Consider the following 26404-nt stretch of genomic DNA (forward strand, 5'->3'; position numbering starts at 1 on the left):
CCGCGGGAGCCGGCCTGATGGGGCCTGGTGACCAGGGTCTGGCCAGATCAGTGCGTCCCAAGTGGAGACAGAGTGCCAGGCCGGGTGCGGGCCAGGGGCAGGGCGGCGCCTGCGAGGAGTGTCCTGGAGGCCGGTCCAGGGTGCGCAGAGGTGGAGGTCCCAAGGGCCGGGGGGAGCTCGGTGCTCTGTGGAATCGCGGGGCGCCTGCTGGTACAGGACCCCGGGGGAGGAGTGGTGGGCTCTGGGCCATGGCACCACGGTCCTCTGAGCAGCGTGAGACGTCCGTTTTCCCCATGGCGGCTCTGATGCGCTGTCGGGTCGGCGCTGTGGCTGTCGGGCCACCCTGGGGGCTTTGGCAAGCAGGGCTCACTTCTTGGCCCGCAAGGCCTGGCCGAGGCGGGCCTGTTGATGCCGAGGCGCTTCCTGGTCCGGCTGCTTCTTCAGACTGGCCACCTGGGGACAGGGCAGGAGCTCAGGTGGGTGGGTGGTGGCGGGGGGCGGGCAGGGCCTGTAGCCAGGGCTCCCGGGCCGTGGTTGTGGAGAGCTCTGGGGGTCCTGAGGAGAGGCAGGTGCCTGGGAGAGAGACATCAGGCAGGCGGGGGACTCGCTGGCTGTCACATGGGGGTATGTGGAGCCATGCTCTTCAGGGACACCCATCCCAGGGGTCCTAGGGACTGAGGCCACTGCACACCCGCAGTGGATGGACCCCCTTCCATTCAGGCCGTGAACGCACTCGGAGTGATAAGGAAATGCATGCTGCTCAGCTTATAAATTTGGCAAATGTGACTTGGTGGGTTAGGGACACTAACTTGGGGGTGACACCGGCTGGTCACTTTACCCTTCTGGGTTTCAGCTATAAGATGAGAGTTTGGACCAGATGGCCCCCAGGAGCCCAAGGGTGAGCCCCAGCAGGTGTGCGTTCGTGTGGGGGGGGCGGGGGTGCCGGCGGGGGGAGGGTCACTGCCATGTTTCGTCACTGCCTCGTCCCCACGTACACCACTGTTCTCCCTTCCTGACTCTGACAGACAGGTGCGGGGGTCACCTCTGTTCCGACTGCCATGTGCTAGGTGCAGTTGGACACTTTACCCGCGGTGACCTCCGGCCCAAGAACTGTCCTCACCTTCCTCCTAGGGGCCCAGTGATGGAGGCACAGAGAGGCCGGTGGCCTGTCTCAGAACACTCGCTCCGCCCCTCGGTGCGTGGTGGGGGTGGTTGGATGGAGTGTGAGAGCCCCTGGGGGTGGCTGGGACCCCCCTGCCGCAGGATTTCAGGCCGAGGCCAGGCAGGCACCCCTGCGGTGTGCTGCTACAGGGTGCCCGTCCCTCCCCACCCCTCCCTCTGCCTGGGGCACTGAGGTCCAGGCCCCACTTCCTCCTCCGGGAACTTCGGCCGCCGCTACCGGTGGGTCTGCTCCCGGCTCTCCAGGGCCTGCACAGCCTGCAGCCGGGCCCTGTGACCAGCTCCCGACCGCTGGGCCTGTGCCTGGGCCTGCTCCGCTCTCCGGGCCCGAGGTGAGAACCTGGGCTCCTCCCTGCTGCCCACCGACCTGAGAGCTGCACAGAGTCCAGGGTAGGGCGTCCAGCCCTCCCCCTGGGGCTACTATTCCTCCCTCCAGCCCCCAGCTGGCTCCGCCGCCCTCTGCTGGGCACAGGCCCGGCCCAGGACTGGCAGGCCGACCCAGGGGTTCAAGCACATTCAGCCCCTGGGCCTTGTCTGGCCTAGAGCCCCACCCACGGGCCTCCAGGCTAGGCCTCACAGCTGTTTTACTGGCATCCCAGTTTCTGCTTGGCTGGACTGGGGGAGGCGTCGGGTGGGGGGGAGGGTTCGTGTGGGCGTCACAGACTCACTCTCGCCCCTGCCCCTCTTGCCAAGTCCTTGTGTGGAGGTAGGGGTCTGGCCAGCGGTGGGAGGGGAGATGCCCCCCAAACACACAGGAGCAGCCCCTGGACTTGCCCACAGGCCTGCCTGACCCCGCGCTTCCCACACTCCTCCCCGACCTGCTCTGTTCTGCACAAGCCCCCTCGGCCGTGTGGCCACTCCTGCGGGGCCTGGGGAGGAGACCAGGAGGGGCCCACAGAGCCCCGAGCCCTGGTTCCACCCCCGCCTGCGCCTCGCGGTGTGAGCCTGGTAGACCCCACTGTCGTCTGGGGCCGGGTCTCCGCATCGGTCGGTGTGGGAGCGGTCCACCCCGTCCTTCCGGGCCGTGTGCGCGCCTCCACGTGGGCTGTGCGGCGTGAGACCCACCGGACACTCCCTGCCCCTGGGTGCACCCCCGAGGCTGGCCCGGCTGACCTGCCGCCGCTGGTGGTGCCTCGGCACGCCGTCCCCTTCCTGGTGCAGGCCGCCCACGGGCTGGGGCACTTGCTCCTTCCGGGCCCCCCGCCTTGCCGTGCCCCCTTCTTTCCTCAGCGTCTCCTGCTCCGTCTGTAAGAGCCCAGGTGTCGGAGACCGTAGAGGCCCTCTGGCGGTGGGGGTGGGGGGGAGGTGGGGTCAGGCCAGCCTTCCCCTCTGGAAAGGAGGTTCTGGAAAGGGCTCTGGGTCCCCTGAGAGCAGGCTGGGTAGAGGGAGGGCCCTGCAGCCAGGGAGCGGGCTGAAGGAGGAGCACGGGCTCCCGGTGCCAGCCTGCTTCAGGCTGGTGGGGGAGGGGAACGGCTCCATCTTTTGGGTGGCCTCCGGGGCCTGCCGCCCAGGGGCCCTCCCGGCATTGCCCTGGCCTCATGGAGCCCCGACCCCCTGCGCTCAGGGCCCTGCCCACTCTGACCCAGGCCCAAAAAGCCTATGTCCCCACCATCTGTCTTCAGGGGGCCGCAAGCTGCCCCCAACAGAGCCCCCTTCTCGGTGGCCTTCTCCGGCATGCTGGTCACAAGCAGGGGGCTAACGGCAGGGGACTGAGAGCAAACATTTTCAACGGGAAGTTTGGCGGGCCTCCTTTTGTCCCTTGTGGGTGATCCTTTTGGAGGAAGGCACGGACACCTCAGGTCATGCCTCGTGGGTGCTGGATGTGGACAACCTCCTTCTGGAAGCCCGTGGGTGGGCGCCGGGCCTGTCAGCAGTTGGGGCTCTCCAAACGGGGCCCCCTCCACTACCCTGCTCTGCCCGCCTGCCTGGTGGGTCCTGCTGGCTCCGGGCCAGTCCCTGTGCCCGGCGGGGGGCGGCTGGGGCCCCTGGGCACTCCTCCGTTCGGTGTCTTCTTGCCCCGTGCCCAAGGCCTTGGGGCTGGTGTCACAGAGGCCCGGAGATGTGGCGGCTCTGTCTTGCTGGTAAAGTTATTCGGTCAGTGATAGGAGAACAGCTTACGAAAATAAGGACTTCCAGGGGTGCGGAAAACAAAGGGTCCGTTACAAAAATAAGGGCTTCTTTCTTCTTCAGGGCGGGAAAACAACGGATCCGCCTCCACTGAAGAAGGAAGGTCCTGTTTGTCTGAAAATCCAGTCACACTCCTGGAAGTGCATGTCAAAAAGGGAAGAGAAAAGTGAAATCCAAAATAAATAAACGGCCACATCCGGGTTTCCCCTCCTGAGACACCAATAAAGGGTTTATGGGTTTGGGGGCCCCTCACAGCTGACCTCCTGGAACTCATTAGCTGTTCCTCCCCTCCCCGACCTGGGCTGCAGGGGCCCACAACTCGCTCCGCGGCCCTGGGCAATGCCACCGCGGCCGGGCCCGTGCTGCCAGGAGAGGCCCTAGAGGCCTCGGCTCCCCCCGCTCAGCGGCTCAGTGTCGGGCCCGCCTTTCAGGAGAAGCAGGACTCCCGTGACCGTGACCGTAAGGGTGGGCCGACCCACCTTCCTGGGAGGGCAGGTGGCCCTGCGTGGACAAGCTGGCCAGTGGCTTTCAGTGACTGTCCTGACCTGCTGGCCCCTGTGCCTGCATCCCGTTCCAGGGGCCCTGCCCCTGACTGCCACCCCGCTGACCTGGCCACTCCCCTCTGGAAAACCCACTTGTCCCCGAGTCCACGTCAGCTGGGCAGTGTGGTCTGGTGGCCAGAGCCTGCCCTGGGACAGCTGTTCACACGTGCTTGGGCAGACTCTGTGCTGGAGGGTCCAGGCCCAGCAGCGCCCTCGCCTGGTGGGGCCTCACTGCTCTCCTTCGGGGCCTGCTGCTCCGCGGGCACTGCAGGGGGCCCTCCTTGTCAGAGAGGCTGGGGGCCAGCTGGGCGCGGGGAGGCCTTCGAAGGCAGACGTCGCTCCCAGAGGGACCCCGCTGCTCCTGGTTTGTGGCACAACTCCGCACCCTCTGTCCCGCTCCTGCTGTGGCTGGTGGCCTCTGTCTTTCTTCCGCTCCTTGCTGGTGCCCATGTGCTGCGCCAGCCCCTCTGTCCTCCAAAGTTTGCGAGTTCTGGACACCCACCGTTTTGTCATCCATTCCACGGGCAAGGACTCGGTTCTGGTGAGGCCAAGCCCGGCCTGTACGGTCCCCTGGCCCTTCTGCCCTCAGGCCGCACCGCCCAGCCCAGCCTGCCCCGCGTAAATCTGGTCCGCAGGTCTGGGTGAGCAGGGGTGTGCAGTGGCCGGCTCAGGGGTCTCCTGGACCTGAGGCGGCCCCTGCAGATCTGTGAGGCCGTGTCGTTTAACATGGACCCTCCCCACCGTCCCCTGGGAGACCCTGGCTGGGTGCCGCTGCCTCGAGCAACCGTAACAAATGCCCTCCCCTCGGGGCCCGGTCCCCTGTTTCGCATGTGCAGATGAGCCCCCGTTGGCACACGCCTCCCACACCTCTGCCCAGGCCAGCGCTGCAGCGGGAAGGGCTTGAGCCGGCAGGGCCGTGTCCCCGTGCTCCTCCTCTGCGCCCACACTGCTTCGGGCCACTGTTCTGGGGGACAGGCCACGAGGGTTTCTGCCCAGATGGGGCCCAGGCATGCTCATGGAGGTTCTCGGTCACGAGAACCAGGCCATTAGGCCAGCAGGACACCTCTATATCCTCATCCCCGTGAAGCCTTAGGAAGCCCACCCTACCCTGGGGACCGTGGCCGAGGCCCTCAGCACCCCTGTCAATGCCAGGACTCTTGCTTTCCTCACTTTGTAGATGGGGTCATGGAACGCGAAGGGTCACCCTGCCTTAACCCGGACGTCGCTGTCTGCCTTTGTTCGAGGGCTTTAGTTGGGGCCCTGTCGCGCACCCTGCCCTGTGTGGAGACTGCTGGGGTGACTAGATCGGCTTCTCCCCTTGAGCCTTCCTGGTCTCCCACTGTGTAGCCCTGTGCATTCCCCAGCTGTTGCCCTGGTCCTGTCTGTAGGGCACTCCCCGGGCCTGGGGTCATTTCCAACGTGGACGGCAGAATCTGGGGCTCCCGGGGTAGGCCGTGTGCCAGGCCACACAGCTCCATGCAGGGCTGTGGCCCAGACACTGGGGACAAAGCCGGCGATTTGCTATGGCCCCGGGGTGCCATACCAGAGGAGAGGAAAAGTAGCGGGGGCGTCACCACCAGGCATGGGGTTACGGAGGTCTACAGGGCGGCCCTGAGCTTGGAGAGGGGTGGGCAGGTGCAGAACAGGTGCCCACCCAGGGAGGCGCCTCCGGCAGCCTGGCCCTGCTTGGACCCCCACGGGATGCTCCCTTTTCCCCGCCTCCACCCGCCCCTCCACGGACCCCCGCCCCCACCGCCGGCCCCTGCGGCCAAGGCCCGCCCACCACCCCTGCGCGCGCAGCACCGCGAGCTCCCCCTGCAGGCGGTCCCGCCTGCGCGCGGCGTCTCCTCCCGCGGGAAGCGCCTCCCCTGCGCTGTTGCTGCTGAGCGCTGAGCCCGGCCTGGCCCACGGCTCACCCGCTCTCTTCCCCTGAGCTGCGCGTCCGCAGCCGGCCCTCTGTCCTAGGGGCGCGTGCTGTGGAGCCGGAAACCCGGGGAGAGGCCTAGGGCCTCTGACTCCCTCCCGCCTCAGTTTCCCCGTCTGTCCGCTGTGGTGTCTGGGCATCTGGGGCTCCAGGTGTGAACGCTCGCCTCCGGCATCTCCTTTTCTGTCCGGGGGGGGGGGGGGGAGGGGGGGACGATGATTCTGTAAAGGGAATGCGGGGCCCTGCCCTCTGGGGCCGCTCACCTGCGCGGGCTCCATCGTGCCCTCTGCCTCCTGGCATCTGCGCCCCAGGCAGGCGACCTGCGCCTCCAGCCGCGTCCCCCTCTGGGCCAGGCCCTGGCTGTGCCTTCTGCTCTCATCCAGGGCCCCGTGCAGTGCGTCCACTTGCTCCTGCGGAAAGGATCGTGAGGCCTCCTGGAAACACGGCCTGGGGTGTGCTCCAGGGGCAGGAGCACAGGGCATCTGCCTGGACGGCGCTGCAGGTCGCTGTGTTGTAAAAAGGCAAGAACAGGTCGAGTACCCGTGCGCTTGGAGTTCCCTTGGAGCCGTGGTGGGAAGGGCGCCGCTGCAGTGGGCGGGCTCTCTGCTGTGGCCGGGGGTGGCCTCAGAAGACGCGTGGCATCCCTCCAGGGCTTCCAGCCCTTGTAACGGGCTACGGTAGTCCTCCCCAGCTCACCGAGCCTGGTGGGCTCAGCCTGTGTGCCCCCCCTTCTGCCTCTGAGATCTGCCCCCGTGTGTCATCGCCCCCCCCCCCCCCCACGCCCCCGTCAGCACTTCTGACCCTGCTGTGTGCACAGAAGCATCTGTCCTAGGACACTACTCCCTGCCCCACGGGCATCCTGGACACATCGGACTCAAACCGAGCCCCGGTACGTGGCCCTTTCCCCTCCCCCGACACCCACTCACCCACCCTGCCCCGTCCTTGGCCCCTCTGGCTTCAGCCTGCCCAGACCGTCATCGTTTGCCTGGGCGCCCGTGACGCCTTTGCTTTGCTGTCTCCAGGCATGCTCCACGGGGTGGCCGACCACGCGTCTCAGTCCGTACATTGAGTTGGGCCGTGTGGTTGCTCTGAGCTGCAGTGGCCCACTGCCCTCAGGATGAAAACGGAGGAGGGAACACGGCCACTCGTCAAACCCGCCCACCCTGCTCACTCTCGAGTGAGAGCTTCTTGCTGCCCCTTGCCTGAGCTCTGCCCGATGTCCTCTTGGCCCCGTGGCCCCCCGGCCCCGCGGCACTGGGTTCCCTGCAGCACCGCGTGGCCGTCTGTTAGCCATCGTCCCTGTCACCCCCTGCTCGGAGCCGTCCCCAGAACAGCGCCGTTGTGTCTCTCGGGCCCCAGGGCGGGCACACAGAGGGCCTGGAGAGCTCTTGTGAGCAAACAAACACACCCAAGCCTACTCGAATCTGCCCGGCAAAGCCGCCGTCCTGCCCGCCGTGCCAGGCCAGTCTCCTGCATTTGAATCTTCCTGAGTGTTCCGTGGGGGAGGTGGCCTGTGCCTTCTGGTACCTCAGACTCCAGAAAATCAGGAGTCACACCTGTAGTGCTTTGGGGGCTGAGCGGGAAGGCAGAGGTGTGGCGCTGGGGGAGTCTGGGGGTCCCACAGTTGTCCACGCGGGAGCCCGTGGTAACTTGGACTCAAGGGGGCAAGAAGTTGAAGAACATGACTTGACTCCAGAGACGGCTGGGGGTGTCATGTGGGGGCTGAAGAGCCGCTGGTGTCCCAAGGGCTCCCGGGCCTGTCCTGCTGGGTGGTCCAGGACCCACTTACCAAGATGGGAAGGGGGCGCCTTTGGGGGTGAAGGTTCAGAGTTCAGTCTTGAGGAGCCTCCCAGGAGTCACTGGATGTGGGGCCAGTGTCACAGAACCAGGTGGCTCTGGAGGCCCAGGGCTCTGATGGCCCAGGGAGGGGAGGGCTGTCCTGGGGAGAGGGGAGAGGGGGAGGGAACAGGTCCTGGGCCGAGGAGATGTGAAAGCAGAGGGGAGGAGGCGGAGACGGCAGCCCAGGAGGACCAGAGGGAGGGAGAGGTTGGTCCCCCGTGTGGAATGTCCCGAGAGGTCAGGCGGACGCAGACCCATAAGGGACCCTTTGGATGGGACCAGATGTTGCTTGTGACCTTTGCACGTGTGTGAAGGTGGGGGGAGCTGGGGCTGAGGGTGGAGGGGGGCAGCCGTTCCCAGCAGCCTGGCTGGGGGAGGGGAGACAGGGCTGCAGACAGGCGAGTGGGGTGCTCGTTCAGGAAGAGGGAGACTGGGCACGGCGCCAGAGAGCGAAGGCCGGAAGGCGCAGGGACCCCCTGATGAGCCACGCGGGTGCCAGCCCTGCAGCCACAGGGTCCCGGGCCAGCCAGGAGCGCTCACGCGGCCGTGTCCCGCGTGTGTGTCTGCAAGGCCTTCCCATCCGTTCGCTCGCTCACTCGGTTGTCACAAATGCTGGCGTGAACTTGCCCTGCTTGTGGCGGAGGCTGATTCAGAGGAGGGAGGGGAGTGCCTGCCTGGGGGAGGGGCTGCAGGGCTGACCCTGGACATCCTCCTTTTTGTCTGACGCCCAGTACTTTAGAAACGGACAGTGGGGACTGTGCCTGTGCCTAAAGCCAGTGACTCACCCTCCCCTGCACACGTGAAACCTACTGTTTTCTGCTTGTGCACGTTTCCAGCAGAAAAGCAGAGGTTTCCTTCAAATATGGCTTAAATATTTCGTGGCATTTTAAAGAGGTCCGAACCACTTCTGTGAAGGATTGTGCTCCTGTTGTAATGACTCAACATTTCTGGAATTCAAACGAACCGTAATGAACGGTGCGCCCTTTAGGAAGGTCAGCCGGTGCACCACTCGGTTATTCTCATTTCTGGTGTCGCGTTAGTTCCGAGTCCTGATGCTGTACAAGCTGTGGGCTGGGCAAGCGAGCCTCGCAAACCCAGGTTCGGTTGGAGGGTCCAGGTAGCTGCAGGAAGCTGGGCACACGGCCCTGCCCTCTGGGAGCCTCGGAGCCCAGATCCCCCCGGGGCCCGGCCCAGGAACACACCGGCACCGGGAAGCGCTCAGACGTAGAGGGGACCCGGCCTGCACAGGAGCCCAGGGCCCGGTGGCAGACACCTCTGGACTCCGCGCTGCCTGCCTACCTCTCGCTCCGCTCTCCCGCTCTGACCGGCCGAGCCTTATCGTCAGTTTCACTATTGTTTTTCAACATTTCCTTTAAAAATCCCAAACGTTCATTCTTCCCTGTAAACGTTGCCCAGTTTCCCTCCAAACATACCATAAACAAACAGACAAAACCAAACCAAGAGAGCAAACAACCGACAACCTACAAAGCAGGACCATAAATGCAGATCCATCCGGAAGCTACTCAAAAGCTCCTAACGGCCCTTGAGCCTCGGCCCCTCAGCGGTGCGACCGGACACGGCAACCAAAAGAGAGACAGATGTGTCATCATTCTTTTGAGAAGTAAAAACTGAAAGTCTTAGAAAAGTGGTAAAAAGAAAAAGAATTCATGTCAGAAACCCGTGGTGCACACGGGCCCACAAGGAAGGAAACTGTGATAACGCGGAATGCTCTATTGAGGGAGGAAACTCAAACATAAATACATCACTTACTCAGTTTAAGAAATGAGGCCAATTACAAAAACACAAGAGAGGATGTTAATATAAGCTGAAATGAATAATTGTAGGCAAAAATGCGAGAAGAGGTCAAGTCGGTTCTTTTGAAAAGACCAGCCAAACAGGGGCACTGTTGGCAGGTCAGATTAAGAGAAGCAGCTAGAAAGCTTCGAGGCCGAGAGACAGACACAGCCACAGGTATAAAAAAGATAGAGCCTCAGGTACAAAACGGGTCCAACCAGAGACCTAGCTACATGTGTAATAAAATGTCAAATAGCGTGTGCGGGTCCTTGGCGTTTAAAAACACAAGGTGGACGGAGGTCCAGACGACAACAGCGGCCCCAAGGGGAGAGGCGGCCCCCGCATCGCCGCGGGAGGAGCAGGGGAGAGGCAGTGAGCGGCGTATGGAGTGAGTGAGGTGCGGAGCGTCTGCGGGCAAGTCCCGTGCGTCTCGGGAACCTGACCTCGGCCGCTCCGTGTCTGGCAGGTGGCGGCGGAAGCTCACCAATTGACCGCATGAGGAGAAAATAATCTTTGCGCCCAAACTCTGGCAAGTGCGGCGCCCTGAGGGGGTACAGATGCAGACAGTCGTCTCCGGGCTTGGGTGGGCCCGCCGACCCGCACGGCACGGCCTGCCAGTCCACGAGGCCGAGCGGCTCCCGGCTTTGCTTCTGGAACCTGACCGACGCTGTTTGGGGCCCGGAGGAGCGCGCTCGGGAGAAGAGGGCGTGTGCAGGGCCCTGGGGGGCTGGGGCAGGTCGGATGCCCGGCAGGCTGTGACCCGGCTCTGATGGGGGGACACCCCTTCTCCCTGGGGGCGTGTGTGGGCCCGCACCCCCGCTTGCTCTGAGGACGACCCCCAGGTGTGGTGTTGGGCGCGTGTCCCAGCGCTCTGTGCTCGGTTCTGCCCTGTTGATCTCTTGAATTCCCAGGGTGGCCCTGGAAACGGGGAGGGATTTGCTCTCAAACAAGAACCTCACTGTTTGCGTAGCACAGCCTACCATTTAATTAGGAAAACATGTTTTTAATTGACTTTCTCTTGACAAACACATCGGCTCATGTGAACCGGGGGGAACACCCAGCCATGAAAGTGAAAGCAGCCGTGTCAGACGCAGACCTCGCTCTAGCACATGCTGGCGGCTTGGCCACGTGACCGACGGTGGGGGCGTGGGCGGTGGGGAGTGTGGCCACGCGACCCGAGCCCCTCGCTGGCTGCAAACGCTGCAGCTGGGGTCTGCTGTTCGTCAAAAGGGCCTGGGGCCTCTGCGCCTTAGGTGCGTCTGAATCCCCCTCCCAGGTGCCCACCTCAGTGGCCGACAGGCTGAAACATTGGGTGAGGGGCGCCTGGGTGGCTCAGTCGGTCGAGCATCCGACTTCAGTCGGGTCATGACGGTTTCTGGGTTCGACCCCCGCGTCGGGCTCTGCGCTGACAGTGCGGAGCTGCTTCGGGTCCCCCGTCTCCCTCTCTCCCTGCCCCTCCCCCTTTCACACACTCTCTCTTTCAAAATAAATAAATAAACATTAAAAAATTGGGAAAGACCTTCCTCAGACCTGGAGATCAGAGATTTTGAGGGTTCCCGCGAGGTCGAGGCACACAGAACCAAGTGGCCTAAAAATAGGAGAATTGCTAGGGTTCTAAGAACAACGGATAGATTTTAGCTCATAGACTTTGCTGAAAAGTTGAGGAAATTCTTAATCAAGCAGGAAAATGAACCGGGGTAGAGAAGGTTTGAACAACATCCAGAAGAGCCTTCTGCACCCATGCGTGGAAACCTCACAGAACCTTGGGGACGCTGACTCAGGGCCTGGGCTGGGGGCTGGAGGGCAGGCTAATAAGGACCAGGTCACGAAGGCCCCCAATCCCCTGGCAGGCAAGTGCTGGAGAGGAGGGGACCCCAGCCACCACAGCCACCACAGCCAGCCGTGCCCCTGAGAACAGGGCCTTCACCCTCCCTGTCCCTGGTGCCCCCCATGCTGCCCCTGCTGCCCTGCCCGCTCCCCACAGCCCCCAAGGTCCCCGTGGGTCCCCATGGCTCCCCCTTTCTCTCTGCCTTTCACTTTGGGCCTGAAATATCTGGACAGGGACATGTGAAGTCCCAGGTGGGTTTCTCTCCACTCCTGACTTTGAACAAGACCAGACCCCCTTCTTTGAAGACGTGCAGAGGAGGAAAATCTCGACAGCAGCAATCAACTGTGGTTCAAGAGACAAAGTCAGTCCGAGGGATCAGATCTGAGGGTATTGAGTTAAAAGAGAACAGAGTTATTGCAAGAAATGGGAACAGGTGTCAGGAAAGGTTCACCGACGCTCTCATGAAGGGGAGCCAGAGTGGGAACAGTTGAGATTAAAAACACAAGGACCGGGGTGCCTGGGTGGCTCAGTCGGGTGAGTGTCCGACTCCCGATTTCAGCTCAGGTCATGATCCCAGGGTTGTGGGATCCAGCCCTGCATCAGGCTCTGCACCAGTCGTGGAGCCTGCTTTGGGATTCTCTCTCTCTCTCTCTCTGTCCCCCTCTGCCCCCGTCCCCACACTTGCAAGCACTCTCTCTCAAAAAAAACAAAACAAACCCCCCAAACCCCACGAGGACCAATCCAGGCATGAGGACAGGGACTAGGTTAGACGCGGCAGTCAGATGAACTAACCTAGATAAAGACCTGAAGTTCTCTGGGACGTGGCAGGGAGCCAGTGACAAGAGGTGACGTTCAAGATGAACAAGGAGGAAAAGGCCCAGAGAGCAAGGCTGGGCTGCAGTGAATTTCAGGACAAAAGAGTGGGAAGAGGGTGGGGGAGAAGCGGTGGTCTTTAGGTGGAAATAACGTGCGTCGACCGAAGACAGATTCGACTCTGCAAGCGGAGATAATGCACAGGCTAAGATAACAGAGGGAACGAGTCCACGTTTGGGGAACGTTTTTGAATTTCCAAGATAAACGGACCTTCTGGCTTCCTCTCTGGAAGGAACGATTCAAACCACCTAGACATTACCTTTCTGGAACTGTCTGAGCCTGGGGTCACGGGGCAAACAAGAAAAGAAGTCCGAGTAGAAACAGGCCCCTCCCGGGGAGATGGGTCGTGAGCCTCGCTCACCGCGTCCCCACCGACCTGCTGGGCCCACTGCTGACACCGGGTGTGGCGGGCAGAGTTCTGACCTGGCCTGTGCCCCGCAGCCCCAGGGTTACCCCAGGGTCACCCTGTGACCACGTTAGGGCCTGTTGCAGACGTGATTAAGGTGACTCCTCAGTGGCTCTGAGTTAACCAAAGGGGGATGACCCAGGTGGGCCTGGTGACTCCCACGGGCCCGGCGGGCTGGCGGCAGAGCAGCGGCCGTGGGGTTCGAGTGCGAAGGGGGCCGTGTGGGGGTCCTGCCGTCGCCGCCGCGCTGTCGCGAGGGCCGACGGGAAGGCCCAAGCCGGGAGCGGGAGAAGCCCCCAGAAGCCGCTGGCTCCTCAGCCAGGAAATGGGCTGCGAAGAGTCTGCCTCAGGTAAGGAAGCGGCTCCCCACCCCCTCCCAAGAGCCCCCCGCTGTGCCAGGTGGGACCCCGCCCCCCGTGGGGCTGGCAGCTCACGCTGCCCGGGGTTCAGTCATCAGTCTGCAGCAATGGCTGCGTAGCGGTCAGAAAGGAACACAGTGTGGGCTGCTGTGAGTACAGAGCCTCCTGCAGACGGGAGGAGGGGTTCCAACTCAGGGGCAGGCGCTTCATGGACCCCCGCCGGGCACGCAGAAGAAAGGTGGAGGCAGGGCCATCTGGAGCAGGGGAGGGGCCCAGGGGAGAGCCCCTGGACACAGGTGCAGAGCCCTTGCGGGGGGAGGGGCGGGGAGCCAGAGGCGTCCCCTGTGCACGGCGCGGTGACACGTCGGCTGCCGTGCTCACTGTTGCCACACTCCCGCCGCCATGGAAGGGGGCAGGGGGAGCAAATAACCCTGAAATAAAAGGCTGGCATGGAAGTCGTGAGGAAGCATTAAATCAGCAAGGATCCTGTCAGCAACCAAAGAAAACCAGAGCAAATAAATTATTGCAAAACTTGTAAGTGGGATAAATTCCTTTGGAAAAGGCACACGCTCCGAGGTGGGCTTGAAACCAAGGCCAGGCGGATGAAATAAACGGTGACTGAAAACATACAGGGCGGGAGCGCGGGGCCGGGACCGGGGATGGGGGGTGGCCACTGCACGTGTCAGGCACAGCAGACTCAGGACAAATGGCACAGAACAGGCACCGGGAGCTCTAGGCTGGTAAGAGGCAGAGCGGCCAAGAAGCTTCAAGTTGTGAAGAACGTGTCCTAGAAATGTATAAACCAAAGACCCTTACAGACAAAAGGAGGTATTGCCCTCCCTGCCCCCACCGTGATGGCAAAATTCAGCACTTCACTCCCGGTTTTCATAAACTCGAGAGACAGATCCAACCTGGAGTATGTGACTGACGTGGTTGTAAAGGTTGACTTAATTAATACATTTCAAAATGTGTAACCTGCAAACGGAAAGCCTTATTTTCAAGCACGCACAGAACACACACACGTGAACGCACGTAAAATGGGGCGCGGCCCGCCCCTCCTGCCCTGGGGGTCTGCCCCTGGCTCCGGGCCTCGCCAGCTCTGTCATGCAGGGCGCTCCCTAAGACTCAGTTTTCCTAATCTGTCAAATAAGGGCTGGGACCACCTCCAAGGCAGCTCTGCCAGGGGATGCCCCCGATGAGCACCGTGGGGCCGTGTCCCTCGAGGCCACCTGCTCCAGCCCAGTTGTGCTTCTGCCCGTGGGGACCCCAAACCTCCGCCCCCCCAGAAGCCACCCCCTCACCCCCCCCCCCCGTCCCCAGGTCCCCGCCAGCTGCGTGCCCCACCTGGAGCCTCCGCTTCTCCCAGCTGGCCGCCCGCCTGCCAGCCCGGTGCTGCTCCTCCAGGCTCCGGAGCGCCTCCTCCTGCAGGGCACGCGCTGCCTGGGCCCTGCGCCTCTCACTCTCCGCCTGGCGCCGGGCTGCGGGGCGAGCAGGGTGCTTGCTTGCCTGGCTCCCAAGGTCAGTGCGGCCGCCACATGGGGGTCGCCCCTGCCCATTTCACAGGCTGGCTAAGTGACTGGGAGCTAGACGGTGGGGGCTGGAGTCCCCCCCCCCCCGCCCGTCTGACAATTCCCTGCCGCTTGAGGGTCCCCGGGGGCGGGTCTGGGGTCCTGGCTCCCTCTGCCTGCTCCTTCTCTCCCAGGTTCTGTCCTTCCACAGACATCCCTCCTTCCAGACACCTCCTGGGCAGACCCACTAACGGAGGGAGGAGGGCACGTGATGCAATGGGGCGACCAGCAGGCCAGGGGTGCTCTCGGTGGTGACAGGGGTCAGAGACCTGACGGAGAGATGGGCCTCAGGGCTGTGGAATTGGGTTCCGGGAGGTCAGCGTGGTGGGAGGAGGGTCTGCGGACCCTGCAAGGGCTCTGGACCGCATCCCCTGGTGACGGGGAGCCACTGTGAGAGGGCCGGGCACACCCGGGGGGCACGCTGGCCCACGCCCGAGCAGCTTCCAGGACTGCACCCTCCCGGCCGCCAGGGTGGGGCGCTTGGGGGGAAGCCCGGGAGGCGGCCCTGTCAGCGGTGTTCGGGGACGGGGCGAGGGAAGGGGGTCACCTTCCTCCGCCTCTGCCAGTGCCTCCTGCAGCCGTGTCGCGCGGCTCTGGGCTTGGGCACGCTCGCGCTCTGCCTCGCTCAGCCGGCCGCTCAGGCTCACCACCTGGAGGTGCCAGTCGTCCTGGGCGGAAGGACCCAGGTCAGGGGGCAGCCCGGTGGGTGAGCGGGGGCCGAGGTGTCCGGCTGGAGGTTTGGGGGGCTCGGGCACGCTGACCTGGACCCCGGTGGGCATCATAGCGGCGCCCGGCGCCAGGGGCCCTGCTGCTAATCGGGAGTAAGGGAGGAGGCCCTGAGCCGTTGGGGCGGCAGCTGAGTTTTGAGGGACCGTGGTGTTTGTTGCTACCTGTCACGCCCAACAAAGGACAGTCTGAGCGCTGAGGCGCCCGGCGACCCCAGGGCCCGCCAGGGCCTCAGCGGATCTGGGGTGGATGGACAGATGGACAGCAGAGTGACGGGCAGCATCTCCGTGTTTCTGGGAGCCCCCGGGCCATGTCCTCTCCACCCCCCTTACCCGTTCCCTCTGGGCAACCCGCAGTTTCTGCACAAAGTCCGTCAGGGCGTCTCGCACAGAGTCCACGTCCACATCTGGGCAGGGGTCCCCAGGTGCCGGTGACGGCCATCGGAGCGGTGAGCCGGACCCGGTCGGGGGGCCGGCGCTCTGGACGCTATCTGAGCCTGCAGGAGAGTGGCAGCGGAGGGGATGCGGTGGGGACGTGGCGGAGACTTGGTGACAGGCATGCAGGTGCCCTGCCCCCCCTTTCTCTGCTTGTCCCCACCCCCAGGGAGCTTGCGGGGGCACGGGGTCCAGGCCCCTCACTGTGTGGGTCGTGAGGCCCGGGGGGGGGAGGAGGTGTCCTGGGTGGGTGCCAGAGCCGGGACAGGAGCCTACCCGAAGCCACTGAGGACACTGACCTGGACTGGGGAAGCCGGGCCACTCGGGGGAGCCCGAGGGGCCTCGTCCCCGCAGCCCCAGGCCGCGGCACAGGGTGGACCACAGCCGGCCCAGCTGGGCCTCCGCGTGCCGCCCGGCACCTTCGGCCCGGGCCAGCTCCCCTTCCAGGCTGTGGATCCGGCGGCCGGCCTCGTCCAGGCGAGCCTGGAGGCCGTCGGCCACGCTACCGGCCTGCTGCAGCTTCCCCGTGACCATGTGCAGCTCGGCCCGGAGGGTCCGCTCGGCCCCCCGGCTCTGGCGGAGGCCCTCCTCCAGCTGCTGCTTCCGGGCCTCAGCACCAGCCTCTGCCTCTTCCAGCTCCCGCCGCAGCCTCAGGACCTGTGGGAGGGTCATGAGGGCTCACGTAGAAGCCCTTTGTCCCAGAGCCACCTGCCCTCCGCACCTCGCCCCCAGGCCTCTTGTCCTCACTCCCTGCTTGGCACGTCACGGCCAGGGGCACCTCGGACCTGCCTCCCAGCCCGTGTCTGGCGCTGGGGGCCCCTGAGCCCAGGTGGAGAGGGGCACCTCAGGACCACAGAGCACATCCTGGCAGGCGTCCTTTCGGACTCGTGAACCCCCCAGCCAGCTGCTGGCCCTAGGCTGTCCCCTCCTGTGGCAGGGGACCGGCTGCCTCGAGCCAGCCCCATGCTCGTTCGTCTGTGGCTGCTCTTGGCCTGTGGTAGCAAAGGCTGGGTCAGCATCGTCCTGAGACCAGGGCTGGGGAGCCTCGGGGGGCCTGATGCAACACCACGGGCTTCCGCGGGGTGGCACGGGGGTAAATCAGCCTCCCTGGCACACAGCACCTATGGGCCGAGAGGAGAGGCCTGGCCTCTGGGAGGCCGGTCCTGGGCTCTTGTACCTGGGTCACTCTTTCTACCCTTCCACGCTCACCCCTCGGGTCCGCCGGGCCCCAGGCCCCTCTCTTCTCTGGCGGCCTGGCCTGGGTGCGGAGGGGCCCTACCTGACCACCTGCCCCTCTGTAGCCACCCGTCCCGTCGTCTCCAATGAGGCCACCTTGTCTGCCTCTGCGGACCCTGGTCACAGCCTGACCTGTGCCGCTTAGCCCCTGGGATGGGGCCTCCGCTCACACAAGGTGCCCCCTAAATACCTGTGAGTGAATGACGGAATAGACAGGGTCACGTCACCCCTAGGGCAGTGACAGGCTTGGGGCAGGCAGCCAGGCTCCCGGCTCGAGGCCACAGAGCCTCTGCCAGACCGTAAGCCCTGGCACAGGGGGCAGGGCCGGGCCCCACCCCGTTTCCTCTCCGGGTGGCCACAGTGTTAACGACCCCATTCACGGGTAGAAGTGAGGAGCCGTGAGGTCACACAAGGGTCACATAGGTCGTGGGAGGAGAGTCCAGGTTCTCTGTGCACGGTGGGTGCTCGGTGCAGCCGCCGTGTGCGTGATTTTGGGTCCGGACCAGGGGGTCCCACGCGGGCCGGGCTGTGGGAACACACGTGCAGGCGTGGGTGTAGGTGTCACTCCAAACCCAGAGGCTCTTTGACAATTGGGCATTTGGGGGCTCTTGCCTGTCCCCTGGCTCAGAACTCGCATGTCCCCTGGGCGAGACTGTCCCTTTCTAAAACACGAGAACCTTAGGAGATGCAGGGGGTCCCCACTTTGGCTGCATTCGTTCAGTCAGCACCCCTGTCCCTCGGCCCTGGTGGCACCCAGGCCCCACGTTCTTTCTCCGGTTCTCAGCCCGCAGCATGTTCACCTGCGAGTGTGGGGTGGCACCGAGGGGGTCGCCGGGCCCCTCCTGGGCCCCTGCCTCTGCTCACACGTGCTGGGGAGGGAGCCTTCCTCCTGGGCAGCGCCGCCCCCCACTCTGGCCAAGCCCAGTTCTGGGCGATGGGGGATGTGGGTGGGGGGGGTGCCCTCCGAGACCACGCCCTTGTAGCTGATGGACTCCTGAAGCCGTTTTTGTCTGAGGCCAGGACACCCCGTGGGCAAGGAGCGGGCTGGGCCCCTCGCTGGCTGTCACCCTCGGGGACCCTGGTCCGACACATGTCTCTGTGCCTCGATGTCCTCATCTGAAAAGGAAGGAGCTAGACCTTCCTCACGGGGGGGTCGGTGGTGGGGGAGGGAGGAGGGAGGGCGGTGCAGCACACGCCTGGCCTGGAGGGAGCACTGGACCCCGGGTTTCTCCTCCCCGTGCACCTCACGGCCCACTCACAACGGCTGCGGATGTTTGGACCGGCCTCCCACCTGGAGGGGTATCTAGGCCCCTCCTCTGAGCGGTCCCGAAACCGAGTGAACTCGGTGTGAGTGGCCCTTGACTCTGGAGACCGAAGCAGATGGATGAAGCCGTGCAGGTGGTCTCTGAGCCCCGAGGCAGCCGGGCCGGGAGGTGCCCAGCCGGCAGCCGGTACGGCCACCGACCCCGCGAGCAGGGCCGCCTGCCCGTGAGCCCAGCCCTGCCATCAGGCCCCCCGCTGTGGAGTCTTCTTGGCACGTGCACCGTCGGGCAGAGCCAAGGCGCCCCTCTGTGCCCTCGCCGCATTCCTGATCTCAGGGGCCACGGGCGTCCAAGTGGTCGTTTTCAGCCATTAATCTTGAGGCTTGTCATCCGTACCCCATGGGGCAGACCCAGCCGGAAGCCCCACGAGTCTGAGCAGAGCCCTCCAGCTGAGGCTGCAAGTGTGGGGACAGAATGTTCCAAAGGCACAGACAGCGAGGCCATGTCTTGGAGCTCGGGCTCCGCGGTCCAGTGGGTGCCCTGGAGGCACCTGGGGGAGCCGGACAGAGGGGGGAGGGGACATCTCTGTGGGGGGGTGGGGACTCCAGGACGGCTGCCCTCACCTGTGTGCCCAGCTCCTGGAGCTCCCGGCAGGCGTCGGCGCGAGCCTGCTGCACCTCCCGTAGGCTGGCCCGCAGCTCACAGGCCTCCTTCTGGGCCGCTGCTCGCGCCTCCTCCAGGACCAGCACCTTCCGTTCCCTTTCTTCCTTGGACCTCTGAAAACTGAGCAGAGTGTCACAGGCTGGGGCTCCAGCAGGTCCCGCAGAGACCTTTCCGCCGCCCACCTCACTCCGGCCGGATGCCTGCCCCATATCTCGGCTCTACGGTGTCCCAGGGCCCAGCCTCCTTGGGGCTGCCTGGGGCCGGTCCCCTCGGGCATACTAGGTCCGGGTGCCCAGCCGGATCTGCCCCTCTCCACGTCTCTAGACCTTCCCTCCACCCTTCTCCGTGCTCCAGCCACACTCCCAGAGACCCGGTGTCCAGCGCCAGGCCCACACCTCTAATGCCCCTCTGTGAGGCCTGCGGTCCCGGCCTCCCGGTCCCTCCCACGGGGGGCCTCCCAGAGTCCTGGAACAGGCCTCTCTTCCTCCCTCCACTCCCCAGCCCTTGGCCGTCTCTTGCCCGCCACTTGGGGCTTGTGTGGCCCGCCGGACGGGAATGCTCCGAGGGCAGGGACAGGTCCCCGCCCGTGTGCGGGCACCGTAGAGCCTTCTGATGGACAGCTGGCACCGTGAGCTTAGTGAGTCCACCCACCATCCTCTGGCCCACCTCAGTAGAACACCCCGCGTCCCGCACACTTTGCCCCTCCGGTGGATTTCGGGACCGGAGGGCCCCCTGACGGATGCTGCACGGGCTCATACCTGGCCTTGTCCTGCTCTGCCCTGCGGAGAGCGGCCCGTAGCTCGGTGTTGGAGCTCTGCAGCACAGCCTTCTCGCGGGCCTCCTCGCCCAGCGCCCGGCGGGCCTCCTGGGCCTCCCTGCGAAGCCCCTCGCGGCTCTCCTCGCTGCCCTGCAGCTCCCCGCGCAGCACGGCCAGTGCCTCCTGGGCCTCGTCCAGCTGTGCCCGCAGCCCCTCCGCCTGGGGAAGGGACACGAGGCTGTCGGGGCCGCCGGGGGCCGGGGCGCCATGGGCAGGTGGGGGGGGGCGGGTAGGAGCTGCCGATCGGCCTCTGGCTCTGGTCCGGCAGCGCCCAGGTGCCCCCAGCCCTGTGTGCCCAGGTGCTTGAGAGAAAAGCAGACAACCTGGCTCCGCCCACCTGGGGGTGCAGGGTGCCTCACGAGGGCTGGTCCCAGAACCGGGGAGGTGACGGTCTGGCCCTGCTGGCCCTGGGCCCTTGCTCCCTCCCTGGCCCCCGGGGATGCTGCTTGCCAGACAGCAGGGACAGCGTGGCACCTGGCTGTGCCCACACATCCGTACTGCCCCCTCCCGGGTCCAGATGCCTCCGCTTGACGGCCCCCCACCCCCGCTGCTGCTCGCTGGCCTTCAGTGATGCCGTGGCACTGGGGCTGCTGCCCGCCCTGGGGTGGGTAGCCGTGCGGGTGGCCCTGGCTCGAGACCCCTGCTCCGAGGCCCTCATCTCCCTATCACGTGGGAGGCAGGGGAGGGTGGGTCTCTGGGCGATGGTGCCCTCAGAATCCTCTGGCAGCACGAAGGCCGGCTCGGGCCAGGCTGTCCAGTTTGCTTGGGCGGCAGATTCTCACTGTCACCAGGGCCCTGGACAGAGTGCTCCGCAGAAGCATGGACACCCTAAACCCAACGGGTGGGGGGCAGCAGAGGCCCCCGGCTGGGCAGGATCTGGAGCCAGTGGGGGCCACCCTGGTCTCAGGGCTCAGCAGCCTAGACTCCTGCCTCGGGCCGCTTTGAAAGCTCTGAAAAGCTGACCGGAGGACGGGGAGAGGCTGTAGGTGTGAGTCCTGTGCCCTGCCCCTACCAGATGTGTTCCAGGCCCAGAATGGGACACCCGTCACGCCGTCCTCCCTACAGCGGGACCCCCACGCCCTCTGGGGGCTTCTAGGCAGGGCTTGCTGGTTCTGTGGTTGTGTGAAGCTCAGGGCCTGAGCGAGGGCCAGAGCTGGGTCAGGGTGGGGTCGGGGGTCCTCCTCACTCCTCGCCCCAGCACCACCTCCCCCTCGACCCTTGGAGGGAGGGTCTGGAGGCGAGTGCAGACCCAGGGCAGGGGCGGCCCACCTCCCAGCGCCCCCACTTTGGTGAGGGAGATCTCCAGGCTCGGCCGGGACCTCTGGTCTCCCGCCTCCCAGGCCTGTGCTCCAGCCCTGACCGGGGCACTCTAGAGAGGGCTCCGTTCAGGCTCGGGTGTCCCGAGGAGGAGGTGGAGAGGAGGTGGAGGGGGCCGGCGGCGTGCCGACAGAGGGGAAGCCGCAAAAACTCTGAGCCGTGTCAAGGCGCTGGTTTGCCAAGAGCAAACCCCACTTTGCTGGCCGTTTCAGCGGCACATTGTCCAGGCCCCTGGCCAGCCTGGCTCCCGTGTCCGCCCGCTGTTATTGTTGTTCTGTTTTTGGGAAGGGCCTGAGGCCCCCCCCCCCAGCCCCACTCCCCTTCCACCCCCCACATATGGGAGCCACAACTGTGCAGGGCAGTTTCCGCCGAGCTCAGCAAAAATCCACCGAGAAGGTCAAGGACCAGCAAAGGGCCCTATCCATCATAAAAGGAACTGTTTTCATTTCCCAGGGCAGAGGAGATGAAAACGAGCACAACAAAGCTGGAGAAGGGCCCCCCTCACCCCTGCACCCCCACCCGCTTCCCTCTGCCTCATGAGAACAGCCATCCTCTTTACAGGAATTTTACAGCCAAATCACTTAATGTGATTATAATAATTATTTCTTTACTAGAAATTGTATAAACAGCATCTTTTGAAATCTCCTGCAGGGAGGTGGTTCCAGGGCTCTGCACCGCCTGAGGGAAGGCAGGGGAGGGGCCGGCAAGGGGCTCTCGCCCGTGCGTGTGAGCACACACATGCGTGGTCAGCGTGCGTGTCTGCAAGCGACGTGTGTGAGTGTGCCATGTGCACCTGCACACGCGTATGCAGGAACACGCGTGCCCATGTGCCCACGCACATGCGTGACGTATGTGCGTGTAAGTGCATGTAGAGCTGTGTGCCGCGCGTTTCCCTGTGAGTGTTGTGTCCGCATGTGAGTGTGTGTGGGGGCATGCACAGGCACGCTGTCACTTGTGTGCATGCGTGTGCACGTGTGGGCAGGGGTGTGAACGGTGCAGCGGGTTCACGTGTGTGTGCAGGCACACACGTGTGGACTCCAGGCAGCGCCGAGAGAAGCCTGGACGTTCCTTCAGTTTAAAGGCTGTGAAAACGTTATGGTTTCCATGGCGACCGGGCCAGCCTGGCGCCTGGGAGGCTCTTCAGTGCTGCTGTTCCCGGCTTGCTCCTCCTGCCCCCGCCTCAGCCTCCTGCTCCCCCACTGCTTGCTGGGGCCCCTCTCCTTTCTGGGGGTTCCCTCCCCTTTCTGGGGTTCCCTCTCCTATTGGGGGCCCCTCTCCTTGCCGGGGGTTTCCTCTCCTTTCCAGGACTCCCCTCTCCTTCCCGGGGGCCCCCTCTCCTTCCTGGGGCCCTTTCCTTTGCAGGGGTTCCCTCTCCTTTCTGGGGGTTCCCTCCCCTTTCTGGGGTTCCCTCTCCTATTGGGGGCCCCTCTCCTTGCCGGGGGTTTCCTCTCCTTTCCAGGACTCCCCTCTCCTTCCCGGGGGCCCCCTCTCCTTCCTGGGGCCCTTTCCTTTGCAGGGGTTCCTTCTCCTTTCTGGGGGTTCCCTCCCCTTTCTGGGGTTCCCTCTCCTATTGGGGGCCCCTCTCCTTGCCGGGGGTTTCCTCTCCTTTCCAGGACTCCCCTCTCCTTCCTGGGGGCCCCCTCTCCTTCCTGGGGCCCTTTCCTTTGCAGGGGTTCCCTCTCCTTTCTGGGGGTTCCCTCCCCTTTCTGGGGTTCCTTCTCCTTTTGGGGGCCCCTCTCCTTGCCGGGGGTTTCCTCTCCTTTCCAGGACTCCCCTCTCCTTCCCGGGGGCCCCCCTCTCCTTCCTGGGGCCCTTTCCTTTCTAGGGGTTTCCTCTCCTTCCCGGGGGCCCCCTTTCCTTTCCGGGGGCCCCTCTCTGGGAACCTGAGCTTCTCGGGAGGCCTGTGCTCTCTCCTCTTTCACCTCTCCAGAACAAATGTGCCCCCAGTCTCCTGGCCCCTCCCCTGCAGCCCCCAGTTTTAAAATCTCATTTTGCTTCCCCGTGTGGTCGCTGACCGGGCCTGACTTTGAAATCTGTTGAAAGGAGACCTTTCTCTTTGGGGGCCAAAGTAAACAGCTTGTCATGTTAAATCATGCTCTCTCCCTCCCTCTCCCTCCACCACGGGGCCTGCCCCTGGGGGCGCTGGGGGAGGGCTGAGGAGCCCCCCTCTCTCTGCTGCTGCCTCAGCAGCCGGTGCCTGCTTGTGCCCCCCCGAGCTCTGGGTCAGCGCGCTGCCTGCCGGCCTCGGCGCCTGGCCCGGGGAGGGCACGGGTCCCCCAGTCCTTGCGGCCCCACCTGGGAGCAGGCTCACCCTCCCCCAGCCCAGATCCCCGTGCCCTCCTGCCCTCCCCTCTCCCATGCTCCCCAGGTGCTGTCACGTCTCCCTCAGGAACACCTCCCCATTCTTGCTTGCCTGCTGGGCCGCAGCCTGGCCTGGCTTGCCCTGCCCGAGACTGTCCCCCACCGCAGGACACCGGCCCATGGCTCCCGGGGGCCCCTGCGGCAGCCTTGAGGCCGCGGCCGGGTCCACGCACGGTCGGCCCCGGAAACACCACAAACCCCCCACACCTCTGCCCCTCTACCCGCCCCCCCCGGGCACCCCCAGGGCAGCTCCACCCCACCCAGTGCCCAGTCCCCTGGGCTCCGTGCGTCGTGCTGCATGTGGGCAGAGCCTGGCCAGACCCACCGCACGCAGGCTCTGCCCAGGGCTGGTGGGATGGATGGGTCTCCGGGCACCCCTCCCCCTCCCCGGCACCTCTCCCCCCTTCTCCCGGCACCCCTCCCCTGGCACCCCCTCACTTCTCTCCCGGCGTTGCTTCTCTCTGCCGCCATCTCCCGGAGACTGTCTCTCAGAGCCGCGGCCTCTCTCTGATGGGCCGAGATGGCGTCCTCGAACTGGGCCTGCAGGGCCTTCAGCTCCGCAGCCGTGGCGCTGACGGTGGCCTGGAGAGAGCGGCAAGCTGGCCGCGGCATCCAGGGGCAGCCCAAGGCTTGAGCGGCCGGTGGACAGCCATCTGCTGTCCCGGGGCCGGGCGGAGGCTCGCTCGGGCCGCACAAGGCGGGCAGAGCAGAGCCCCGGGCCAGGCTTCTCATGCCGCCCACTGCCCGTGCCACCGCTGCTGGCCCCGAGGGGACGTGGTGATGGGGGGGGGGGTCTCCCCGCGCAGAGGGGCTGGCCCTTTCCCCCATGCCTTTCCTTTCGGGTCTCCAGGCCACCAGGCCAGGGCAGCTTGGGGGCGGGGACCCAGTCAGGGACTCAGGTGCTGACCTCTTTCAAGCCAAAAATGTTGCTGTTGGGCCGTTCAGCTGAGGGGCCAAGAACAGCCACTTGGCGAACGAGACAGGCCCTGCCCTCAGAGGAGGCTGACTTTGAGACCCCCTCAGCTGGGCAGTGTGCTCGGCATTCGTGCCCAGGACGTGGGCATGGGAGAGGCAGCCCGGGTCCCGTGGTCCTGTAGTCTGGGACGTCCACCGCGGTCAGTGCACGGGGGGCTCGCCCTTCCGAGGCGTGCCTCTAGTCCCCCTCTCTGGGACCCTGCCAATCGGTGGAGGGCCAGAAAGGTGGACCCCAGCTCAGAAGACATGGTGGTGGCAGGGAAGGGGGGAGGTGGGTCCCAGGACAGCCCTGTCCCCGAGTCCAGGCGAACACAGGAGCCCCTCAGTCAGTCCGGCCCTTGGTTTCCCGAACTTTCAAATAGGCAGGTGGCATTCGGGGATGCCCACGGTCCCTGCCAGCCTAAACACGCGAGCACCCACAGACATGCCCGGAACGGGGCCACGGGGCTCAGCCTACACCCCTCCCTAGACGGAGGCCCCCCTGCAGAGACACTCAGGCAGCACAGACATTCATCGGACTCAGCTTGGCCTGGATCTGCTCTTCTGGACCCTCCTCTCCAGCACTACCCGGTGGGCACTTGGAGGAGGAGGGGTCCCCTGGGCCCCAGGCTAGGAAGCAGTGCCCGAGCTTTCCTTGTCCATGAACAAGGATGCTGCCTGCTCACCTGGGGCCCGAGGCCCGCCTGGCTTCCCGGCCTGTATGCTCCCCCTCGCCTCTGCCTTGGCCCCAGGGTGGTCTAGGCCCCCCCGGGGGGGCCGGGGGGAGTGGAGCCGGCTTCGTGTCCCAGGGAGGCACAGGTGCCTGTGCTGGTGCCCCCGCACTGGAGCCCCACCCCCGCCCGCCCAGATTCTGTAGGCCGCTGCCCCAGGGCGCTAGTGGGCTGGGGCCCTCTGAGGCCTGGCCTCCTGCTCTTGGTGAAGGAGCCTCACTGGTGCCTCCTCCCCTTGCCCCTGCCGTCCTTCTGCATTACCCCCCACCACCCTCCCGTCCTCCTGCACTGACAGGTATCACCCTGGGTGGCCCGTTTGGCCGTGCCCTCGGGGCGGACCCAGCGTTGCTGTGGCGGCCTGGCTAGGAAGGCCCTGCAGAGGCTGTGGGTGACAGGATACAGCCCAGGAGCCCCTCCACCTGCCAGGGGGCTTTTCTCACGTCACCCCACAACTGGTTTTCCTCGGCAGGCATTTCTCCTCTCCTTCCGTCCTCAGTGGGTTTTAATTTCCACGTTCCTTGCCAAGGGGGCAAAACGACCCTTAACGAGCTTGCTGAAGTGCCCGCCCGCTGGCTGGCCGGCTATCCCCAGTCCAGGCGGAGACTCAGCCAGCACAGAGGGGGAAGGCTCCCGAGCAGCCCCTCTGAGTTGGGGGGTCAGCTCCCAGGGTCTGGGGGGGGCAATCCCTGGTTCCCTGACGAGAGTGGGATGGGCGGGGCAGCTCGGTGGGAACGGGAGGAAGGAGGGCACCACCCTGTGGGCCCCCCCCACGCCTCCCAGCTGTGCCCACGGAAGCACCGGCCAGCCCGTGACAGAGCAGGGCGGGGGCTCCAGGGAGAGTGGCTCTTGGACAAGACTTTTCTGGGTGCCGTGAGCCCCTCCGGGTGGCGGTGCTCAGAGTGACCCTGTCTGGCGGTGGGGGGGGAGGGGGTGGAAGGCAGCCGGCTCCTAACCGCAGCCCCCTTTCCTACTGACTGTGCCCCTGGGACAGGACTGCGTGTCCCTGCCTCCCCAAGGCCCCGCTGGCTCTGCATCTGCCCCCGCCGGGCAGCCTTCTCAGTGCCCGCTGCTGCTCGAGCAGGTGCAGAGTCAGTGACGCTGAGACAGTGGCTCCTGCTCTGACACCAGTTCTGGGCCGGGCACTGCAGCCGGTGTTCTGTCCACACGCTCGGTCCCTGACTCGCTGAGTCATTCACTCAGCACCAAGGGAGCATCTCACCCTTTGACCTGGGGGCTGGGACACACCAGGGACAAGGGTGAAAAAAGGGTCTCCTAGAATAAAAACGAAGGTGACAGGAGCTGGAAGGACACAGGCAGGAGGCAGAAGGGACAAGGTGCTGGCCTGACCTTGCCCTGGACCACGCTGGCTCCCTGCAGTCTGCGGGGTGCGAGAAACGCCCCGTGGGTCTCTGGGCTGCTCCCTGCCTGCCTCTGCTCAGTGCCCACCCCCGGGGTCCTGACCCC

General features: G+C 65.0%; 1 protein-coding gene across 1 annotated transcript in view; it reads right to left on the minus strand.

Annotated features, from left to right (window-relative positions):
- Positions 1-366: 366 nt before the first annotated feature.
- The window catches only part of CROCC2 (ciliary rootlet coiled-coil, rootletin family member 2), a 70891-nt gene continuing 44853 nt past the window's right edge, over positions 367-26404 (minus strand). Inside the window, 11 exon segments of the mRNA XM_053888545.1 lie at positions 367-453; positions 1369-1596; positions 2125-2424; positions 6036-6182; positions 14216-14349; positions 14987-15107; positions 15498-15661; positions 15899-16256; positions 18721-18880; positions 19519-19736; positions 23694-23837. Coding sequence (XP_053744520.1) covers positions 367-453; positions 1369-1596; positions 2125-2424; positions 6036-6182; positions 14216-14349; positions 14987-15107; positions 15498-15661; positions 15899-16256; positions 18721-18880; positions 19519-19736; positions 23694-23837 — 2061 coding nt within the window.

This window comes from Panthera pardus, unplaced genomic scaffold, assembly GCF_024362965.1.
Source record: "Panthera pardus isolate Hobbes unplaced genomic scaffold, ASM2436296v1 HiC_scaffold_10, whole genome shotgun sequence".
NCBI lineage: Eukaryota > Metazoa > Chordata > Mammalia > Carnivora > Felidae > Panthera > Panthera pardus.